At 34.9% G+C, this 10,681-nt stretch overlaps 1 protein-coding gene and 1 non-coding gene across 2 annotated transcripts; both read left to right on the forward strand.

The window, feature by feature from the left end:
- The first annotated feature begins 5,366 nt into the window (after positions 1-5,366).
- LOC149494944 (small nucleolar RNA R71) lies at positions 5,367-5,473 on the forward strand. Its single transcript, XR_016321916.1, has one exon. It is a non-coding gene; the product is annotated as a small nucleolar RNA R71 (small nucleolar RNA).
- A 3,105-nt stretch (positions 5,474-8,578) lies between these two features.
- On the forward strand, positions 8,579-10,213 carry LOC149494945 (cytochrome P450 726A27-like). Its single transcript, XM_089724224.1, has 2 exons — positions 8,579-9,481; positions 9,605-10,213. The coding sequence occupies exons 1-2, from the start codon at positions 8,579-8,581 to the stop codon at positions 10,211-10,213; spliced, it is 1,512 nt and encodes a 503-aa protein (XP_089580350.1).
- Positions 10,214-10,681: the final 468 nt, after the last annotated feature.

The following is a 10,681-nucleotide window of genomic DNA, read 5'->3' on the forward strand; positions in this document are numbered from 1 at the left end:
CAAGAATAAAATTCTTTGCAACTTTAGTTTTTCGTAAAAATTAGAGTTTCAAGTCTTACTTAAAGGACACAATAAACCCTTGGAGTAATCCCAAAAATCAGCTCAAATCATTAATCAAACAAAAATTTTACTCAAAATTCATGGGATAAGTGCCTGACATCTAACTCAACCAATCATAATCAAATGGCAACCGAAACAAATGAGCAAAATAAGTTGTATGGCAATAGCTATTTAACTAAAAAAGCTCAAAATTTCAGCAATATGCCATCATAAATTCAGCAGCATTATTATACCATGAAGCATAAAAATCATCAAAAAAAAAAAAAAAAAAAAACACCCCTAATAATAAAACCCTTCCCCACACTTACTTTACACATTGTCCTCAATGTGGACAAATCACAATTAAATCACAAGAGGAAGGTCTCAAGAGTAATAGAAAACTGCCCTGTTTCGCTGAAATTTACTCATCAAATAAATTGCAACCAAAAGCCAAACTGTCGTCCGGTAAAGGGTACCTGCTACAGAATAAAATGCAAAACACAAGCCAGAAAAACAAGCAAACAAGTGAATGCAAATAAATAAATAAATAAAATAAAGCAAAAATCTGGGTTGCCTCCCAAAAAGCGCCTTTTTTTTTATCGTCGTTAGCTCGACATGGTCACTGCATCTTCTTCAATCTAAATAAATTGGATCACTCAATTTGATTTCTTCCAGTGAATGCTCTTGGAATCCTTCATAAAATGGCTTGAGTCTATGGCCATTAACTTTGAACACCTTCTTAGTTCCTAAACTTTGAATCTCAACAGCACCATAAGAAAACATATTAGTAACAATAAACGGACCAATCCAACGAGAACGCAACTTACCGGGCATTAACTTTAATCTAGAATTATACAATAAAACCTTTTGCCCAACCACAAACTCCTTTTTTAAAATTAGTTTATCATGAAATGCTTTTGTCTTTTCCTTATAAATCTTAGAATTTTCATAAGCATCAAGACGAATCTCCTCTAACTCCTGCAATTGTAACTTTCTTTCCACACCAGCAGCATCTAACTCAAAATTACAATTTCTAACAGCCCAAAAAGCCTTATGTTCTATCTCAACAGGAAGGTGACACATCTTACCAAAAACCAACCTGTAAGGGGACATACCTATGGGTGTCTTATAGGCTGTCCTGTAAGCCCACAAAGCATCATCAAGTCTAAGGCTCCAATCCCTTCTATTTGGCTTCACCATCTTCTCTAGGATAGACTTCACCTCTCTGTTTGATACCTCAGCTTGCCCACTTGTTTGAGGATGATAGGCTGTAGAAACTCTATGAAAAACACCATATTTCTTTAATAATGCCTCCACAGCTCTATTGCAAAAATGAGTGCCTCTGTCACTGATCAAAGCTCTAGGAATTCCAAACCTGCTAAAAATATTTAACTTGACAAAATCTACAACAACTTTAGAATCATCAGTTCTGGTGGCTTTAGCTTCCACCCATTTGGAAACACAATCAATAGCAAGTAATATATAAGTAAAACCAAAAGAAGAAGGAAATGGACCCATAAAATCGATTCCCCACACATCAAAAATTTCACATACAAGTATTGGGGTCTGACTCATCTCATTCCTTCGAGATATACTTCCTGTTCTTTGACACTGGTCACAATTTTTACAGAAAATATATGCATCACGAAAAATGGTAGGCCAATAAAAACCACAATCCACTATCTTTCTACCTGTTCTCTTAGGTCCAAAATGACCACCACATGCAAATGAATGACAAAAAACAAGAATTGATTCAATCTCATTATCAGGGATGCATCTCCTAATAATTTGATCAGAACAAAATTTCCACAAATATGGTTCATCCCATACATAATACTTAGATTCACTCTTCAATTTTTCTTTTTTAGCTCTACTTAAATCAGAAGGCATAGTCTTAGTAACCAAATAATTCACCAAATCAGCATACCAAGGGATCATACCTTGTAATTTAAACAATTGCTCATCAGGAAATAATTCTTGTAAAGGAATTGGATCCTCTTGTGTCACCAACCTGCTCAAATGATCAGCTACCAAATTCTCAGCACCTTTCTTATCCTTGATTTGTAGATCAAATTCTTGTAAAAGAAGAATCCATCTAATTAGTCTTGGCTTTGCTTCCTTCTTTGCTAAGAGAAACTTTAAAGCTGCATGATCAGAAAAAACAATCACTTTAGAATTAAGCAAGTATGACCGGAATTTATCTAAAGCAAAAACAATAGCTAAGAACTCTTTTTCAGTTGTGGAGTAATTGCGTTGTGCAGAGTTCAATGTCCTGGATGCATAATAAATCACATGAAAAAGCTTTTCCTCACGCTGCCCTAAAACAGCCCCCACCGCATAATTACTTGCATCGCACATAATTTCAAATGGTATAGACCAATTAGGAGCTTGAATAATAGGAGGTGTCGTCAGTGCTGACTTTAACTTGTTAAAAGCCTCCTTACATTCTTCACAAAACTCAAATTTAACATCCTGCTGCAATAGTCTAGATAAAGGTACTGCTATCTTGGAAAAATTCTTGATAAACCTTCGATAGAAACCTGCATGACCAAGGAAAGAACGCAATTCCCTCACAGTTGTGGGGTATGGTAAATTCACAATTAAATCAACCTTTGACTTGTCTACCTCAATACCTCTATTAGAAACAACATGCCCTAAAACAATTCCTTGGTCTACCATAAAGTGGCACTTCTAATAATTCAAAACCAGATTTTTCTCAATGCATCGTTCAAGAACAGAATTTAAATTATGTAAACATGCATCAAATGAATCACCATACACTGTAAAATCATCCATGAAAACTTCAATGCAATTATCAATAAAATCTGAGAATATGCTGACCATACATCTCTGAAATGTTGCTGGTGCATTACAAAGTCCAAAGGGCATTCTTCTAAATGCAAAAGTTCCAAAAGGATAAGTGAAGGTAGTCTTCTCTTGATCCTCTGGTGCTATCACAACTTGATTATACCCCGAAAAACCATCAAGAAAGCAAAAATAAAACTTACCTGCTAACCGCTCAAGCATCTGATCAATGAATGGTAATGGGAAGTGGTCCTTTCTAGTTGAAAAGTTTAACTTGCGGTAGTCTATGCACATACGCCATCCATTCTGAATCCGTGTTGGAACCAGCTCATTATCTTGATTTGCTACAACCGTAACTCCTGATTTCTTTGGCACGACTTGAACTGGACTTACCCATTTACTGTCTGAAATTGGGTAAATCACCCCAGCATCTAATAGCTTCAAAATCTCCTTCTTCACAACTTCCATCATCAGTGGATTCAACCTCCTTTGAGCTTCTCTACTTGGCTTAGCATCATCTTCTAACAAAATCCTATGCATACACACCGATGGGCTTATACCTTTGATGTCAGCCAATGTCCATCCAATTGCTTCCTTATGTATTCTTAGAACTCTTGTCAACCTTTCTTCTTCAATCTTAGTTAACTTACTTGAAATGATAACTGGAAGTGTATCATTATCTCCCAAGTAAATATACTTCAAATGCTCCGGTAATGGTTTGAGTTCAAGAACTGGTGCATCTATAATAGAAGACAAAAATTTTGTATGATTAGGTAAATCAATCCTAGAAACCTTGTACCTTTTTGGAACTAATGGTAATGACTGCAATTCCATTACTGCATCTTGAATTTCTGCACTTAGGGGCTGGTTTGTACTTTCTTCATAAATTCCTTGACTAATCACTACTTCTAACTCATCCTCCTTGCTCAACTCAACAACATTCTGCACACATGAATCAATTACATCAAGAGAAAACACAGAATGCTCATCAACAGGATGTTTCATAGCATCAAAAATATTAAATTTAACTACTTCCTCATCAAATTCCATGGTTAAAGTGCCAGCATCCACATCAATTTTAGTCTTGGCAGTTTTTAAGAAAGGTCTACCAAATAAAATCAATGCAGAATTTGATGTGGAAACACTTTCCCCCATATCCAAAATATAAAAATCTGCTGGAAAAATTAATTGTCCAACTGCACCAAAACATCCTCAACTACACCCATCGGGTACGCATTAGAACGATCAGCCAATTGAATAATAACACTAGTTTCCTTCAAAGCATTTAAATTCAAAGTTTGAAAAAAAGAATGCGACATGACATTAATAGATGCTCCCAAATCTGCCATTGCTTCTCAATTTTAGAATCACCTATTCTACATGGGATAGAAAACGAACCTGGATCCTTACACTTTGGAGGTAATTTTCTTTGAATGAATGCCGACACATTTTCCCCAACTGTAACTTTTTCATTATTTCTAAACTTTCGCTTTGTAGTACATAATTCCTTAAGGAATTTAGCATACCTGGGAATTTGCTTGATTGCATCAAGTAACGGTATATTAACCTCTACCTTCCTGAACATCTCCAAAATCTCTTTCTCTTGTTCTTCCTTCCTTGTCTTGGCCAACCTACTAGGAAATGGAGGAGGAACAACAAAATTATTAACATCATTAAGTTTAGAATTTACCTCAACTTCAGGAATATCAGAATCCTTTGAACCTTGCTTGTGCTTCTTTGTTGACTCTTTTACAACCTGATTATTAACTTCTCTCCCACTTCGCAAAAGTATAGCACTAGCATTTTCTTTAGGATTAATCACAGATTGCGATGGAAGCTTACTAGAATTTTGAGCTTCAAGTTTGCTCACAGATGAAGCTAACTGACCAATCTGCTTCTTTATATTATGAATACTAGTCCTAGTTTCCTGCTGAAACTGTTGTGTATTAGTAGCCAAAGCTTTAACAATATCATCAAGTGACATACCTTGATTTTGAGAGGAAGAAGATGGTTGATTCACTTGTGGTCTTTGCTGCTGGTAGCAATTTTGCATTGGCTGATTTCCATAACTCAAATTCGGGTGGTCTCGCCATCCCGGATTGTAAGAATTAGAATAGGGATCATACCTGCGTTGTTGCTGCCCAAAATTTCCTACTGCATTGGCTTGCTGCACTAGTTCATCCTCTTGAAGTGTAGGACACATATCAGTAGTATGACCAGGAACCATGCAAATTCCACATGTTTTAACAGCTTGCATATTTCCTACAGCAATTTGTCTAACCAAAGAAGTTAAATCTGAAATTTGTTTCTCGAGATTAGACGTACTTACCTCATTAACCTTCTTAGACGTGTGATCCATTCTCATTCCAAACTGCTGGGAATTTGCTGCCATGTTAGCAATTAATCTTTTTGCATCTTCCGGTGTCTTGTCAACTAAAGCACCTCCACTAGCAGCATCTATCATATTTCGATCCATCGGCATAAGTCCCTCATAAAAATATTGGATCACCAGCTACTCAGTAATTTGATGATGGGGACAGCTTGCACAAAGTTTCTTAAACCACTCCCAATACTCATATAAACTCTCTTCGCTATATTGCCGAATGCCACAAATATCTTTCCTTATGTTGGCAGCCCAAGATGCAGGAAAATACTTCTCTAAAAATATTCGCTTCATCTCATTCCATGAATTAATCGATCCAGAAGGAAGGTAATACAACCAGTCCTTAGCTTTGTCTTCCAATGAGAAAGGGAAAGCTCGAAGCTTAATTTGCTCTTCTGAAACTCCTTGAGGCTTCATGCTAGAACACACCACATGGAACTCCTTCAAATGTTTATGTGGATCCTCACCTGAAAGTCCATGAAATTTAGGCAACAAATGGATTAGACCAGATTTTAATTCAAAAGCAACATCTAAAGTAGGAAATTGAATGCACAAAGGTTGCTGATTTAGGTCAGGTGTAGCCAATTCTTTCAAGGTTCTGGTAGCCATGGTATCAATTTCAGATTCTGAATCTGAAATTGATTCCCTCGGAGAATTGTTTGAACTATCAGTAATCGCCCGTTCAGATGAGGCTTGACTCAAATTAGCTTGTTTAGCTTTTTTAGCTAATTTTCTCAAACGTTTAGCTGTTTTTTCTACTTCAGGATCAAAAATAATTTCACCAGATTGAGAACTTCTTGTCATAAACCAAATGACTTCAATTCTCCTTCAATTCTACAAATTTTACCAAAACCTGAAACCACAACACTACACAAAGGTAAGAAAACTATTTTAACAAAATAAAGACACAAAATATAATAATCTTTCAGTCCCCGGCAACGGCGCCAAAAATTTGATGTTTGTCGGTTCCACCAAATTTAAATTACTGAATTTAACTGTAGAAGTGGTGAATTCAGGTCGAACCTTAGAGACTGAAATCTTAATTTTTGTGTTTAAAAAGAAGGGGGGGTTTGTTTGTGAAAAATTCAAACTTAACAGTTCAAAAAGAAAATTAATTAATTAAACTAAAGTAGTGATGCAAATTGATGAAAAACCAATTTAAGGTGATTTCTAATCCAGTGCACAATTGATCACAGACAACTTATGATCTAATTACTCTTTGAATACTTAACTGAAATTTACCAAAAAGCATGATAAATTCCCAAAACTCCCCTATTTCATTAACTTGAGCCCAGCACCCTCATTAACTCTAATTATTAAACGATCGGGTATTAAGCAATCCCTTTCGATTTAATAAAAGCATTAAGAATCAGGAAGTAGTTAAACTCGAACAACAATTTATAAAGCATAAACCATTTAATTCAACCCTATTGTCTCTATAGATTATTACTGAAGACCTGAAATATAATCAGTAATACCTAATTGCTACTAACATTCAAACTTTCATAACAATTACGGATTATGAAATCTGAAATAGCACTTAATCCTACCAAACAATTCACTAATAGGCCTTTTTAGCAAAGGATTCAATAGAATCAACTCAATAAGAACAAGAAATAACAGATATTCTAGAAGAAACTACTCATTTAAAACCCGAGTCTCACAAAAGTGCAAGGATGATAAATCCCTTGAATTGGTGTAAAGAAATTAGCCACTCATAATCATGGCTTCCAATCACCAAAACAAAGAATAAAGAACAAAAACCTAGATTAATAAATGAATTAAGAGAAGAAAAACGTGCCTCCTAGCTGCTGTAGAATCACTCCTTATATAACACCTCCAAAAGGAAAAAGAATCCCTAATTAATTGGGAAATTCAAAAGCAGTAAACAGAAAATATTTGCTATTCTGATTTCTCCCCTATTTTTCAGCATCTTTCTCTTCGAATCTGATTCTGACTTCTTCAACAAACTTGCAGATCTCCTTCTCATCTTTCTAACGAACTAAGGCTCGCCCAAAATGGACACTCACAGCAGAAGATACAACCTAAAAACCAGATCAGGTTGAAGCAGATATTTCTACTCAAAACGTTAATCTTCTATGCCGTTTTTGAAGACCAAAACGACTTCATTTCATTTAATTGTCTTCTCAACAACTGTAGGGCTGTCTTCTAAGAATTCAATGGGCCTGGGCTGAGTTAGTTTGGACACTTGGAACTCCAGATATGAAGTCCACAACAGAACAGGTTGTGCTCAGTTATACAGCACATAACTTCAAAATTCAGAGCTGAATTTGATCAATATTGAGACTGAATTAGCTTCTGATTCCTTTTGACAATTGTAGAACTTTATTTCATCTTTCCAGCGCATCAAACGGAATCCAATTTGAAGGTCTACAACTCCAGATATCCCTGAAAAACCGAACAAGGGTCAAGATAAAAAAATGCTGGAATTTTACCAATTTAATCATATTGCTCCAAATGCAACTAAAATAATGTCTAATTGGTAAAAATTGTCTAACAAAATGAATTAAGCACATAAATAACCCAAAAATGCATATGAATATAGACAATAAAAGCACTTGATAATACACTTATCACCGACTAATTGCTATCCCTAGCTAACACTCCCTTTATACATAAGAGCTAGCGGATTACAAAATAAGTGTTACTAAAATTTTAATTTCAAATATGAATAAATTATTTAATTTTTGTTTAAAACCCAATTTTTAGAATTTTTTATTAATTAATTTAATTATAAATTTTATGAAATTATCAAGTGTTACTAAAATTTTCAAAGAAGCCTTAAAGTGTTTCAAATTAATAATAATAATAATAATAATAATAATAAGACACGTTCAAAGATATATGGATTTTGGACATGGGTACCGTAAATACGATAGACATTTTAAGATGACTGCGCTTCTTCAAACGTAATAATATGTGTTTGAAAAGTTAATTCCACAATAAATACTTTTATGTAAGTATTACAGAAGTCTGGAAAATTGCCCTCTATTTTCCAGGGATATTTCCCTACCCAAAAACATGCAAATGTGTTTTAACTAAATACTGTAGAACTCCAATCCTTCCAATTCTTCTTCAAGCTTTTTAACCAAAATAGGATCATTCTGACCCTCCGCCGTAACAATGGAAATTTCTCCAACCATCAAATATGAAGCTCTTTCTATCCTTACGTTCGACGCCCATAACAGACTAAATGACGGTCTCTATTTTTAAAATCATTTAAAAGCTGTCTCTACCTTATAAATATGCAAATATGGTTAACGAACCACAACACAACAATCTCAGTTTTCTCTACTTCATTCCTTTCCATAATCAAATAGTATTCTCACTATGGAACAACAAATCCTCTCTTTTCCAGTTATTTTCAATTTCCTTCTTTTTCTTCTGGTCCTATTAAAAGTATCTAAGAAATTATCCAAACATGATTCGAACTCTCCTCCAGGACCATGGAAATTACCTTTCTTAGGTAATTTTCTCCAGCTCGCTGGTGATCTCCCTCACCGCCGAATAACGGAGTTGGCCAAAAAATACGGACCGGTAATGAGTATTAAACTTGGCCAGCATCCTTATCTTGTTGTTTCTTCGCCGGAAACAGCCAAAGAAGTAATGAGAACCCAAGATCCCATTTTCGCTGATCGACCGCTTGTCCTTGCTGGAGAATTAGTGCTTTACAACCGAAATGACATAGGTTTTGGGCTGTACGGAGATCAATGGAGACAAATGAGAAAATTTTGCGCATTGGAATTACTTAGCACAAAACGAATACAGTCGTTTCGATCCGTAAGGGAAGAAGAAATTGCAGTGTTTGTAAAATCTCTGCGATCAAAAGAAGGAAGTTCTGTTAATCTGAGTCATACTTTATTTGCTTTAACAAACTCTATAATTGCAAGAAATACTGTCGGCCATAAAAGCAAAAATCAAGAAGCGTTGCTGAAAATTATTGATGATATAGTTGAGTCACTAGGAGGTCTCAGCACAGTTGATATCTTTCCTTCCTTAAAATGGCTACCTTCAGTCAAAAGGGAAAGGTCAAGAATTTGGAAATTGCATTGTGAAACAGATGAGATTCTTGAAGGTATCTTAGAAGAGCATAAAGCGAACAGGCAGGCGGCAGCTTTCAAGAACGACGATGGGAGCCAAGCTGATAATCTTCTTGATGTTCTTTTGGATCTTCAACAAAATGGAAATCTTCAAGTTCCTTTAACTGACGTCAACATCAAAGCAGTAATCCTTGTTAGTATATATTATCTTCCTCTTTTTAGAGTTTAACTGGCTCTTATTGAAATTTCGAGTTTCAACTGGCGATTGCTTGCTTTTTGATTGCTCCTAATTAGGCTTCTATTCCAATAATTGCAGGGTATGTTTGGCGCTGGAAGCGACACATCCTCCAAAACTACAGAATGGGCAATGGCGGAGTTGATGAAAAATCCGGAAATAATGAAAAACGCACAAGAAGAATTGCGGAGTTTGTTTGGTGAAAGTGGAAACGTTGATGAAGCAAAACTTCACGAAATAAAATGGTTGAAGTTAATTATTAATGAAACATTGAGATTACATCCTGCAGTTACATTAATTCCAAGGCTTTGCAGGGAAAAGACTAAAATTAGTGGATATGACGTCTATCCTAATACTAGGGTTTTCATAAATACATGGGCAATCGGAAGAGATCCTATAATTTGGACTGAACCTGAGAAATTCGTTCCGGAAAGATTTATTGATAGTTCAATTGATTACAGGGGCAACCATTTTGAATATACTCCATTTGGTGCAGGAAGAAGAATATGCCCTGGAATGACATTTGGTATGGTTAATCTAGAGATTTTCCTTGCAAATTTGCTATATCATTTTGACTGGAAACTTCCTGGAAGAATAACTTCGGAGAATCTTGACATGACTGAGAATTTTGGAGGAGTTATCAAAAGAAAACAAGACCTTGAATTGATTCCCGTACCATTCCGTCCTTAATTTCAATATACCCATCTTTTGCATGCATAAAAGATATATAGTTTGTAGTTTTATGTCTTCATTTGCATTGTACCAAAATAACTGTTGTGGGGTGTAATAAATTGAATAATGTCAATGAAATATATTCTTTTTCTAGCTCTAAAATATATTGATTTCGATCAGATTTATTTTTCTCATATTTTATCACATTTCTTCCAAAAAGCCGAAAAATAATAATAATAATAATAAGAAGAAGAAGAAGAAGAAGAAGAACCAAAGAATTTTTTAATTTCCAATCAAGTGTGTTTTGGTTGGTTTTCTTATCTATGTGGGAAGTGGGAGGTCTCGCCAATAAAACATAATCCCATATATCTATATATATATATATATATATATATATATATATATATATATATATATATATATATAATGATAAAGCATAAAACTTGTTGGCATTGAACTTGATATTGATTAAAGAGGATTATGGAT

Source organism: Jatropha curcas, chromosome 7 (assembly GCF_041381405.1).
Source record: "Jatropha curcas cultivar XTBG-Jc1 chromosome 7, XTBG_Jcur_1.0, whole genome shotgun sequence".
NCBI lineage: Eukaryota > Viridiplantae > Streptophyta > Magnoliopsida > Malpighiales > Euphorbiaceae > Jatropha > Jatropha curcas.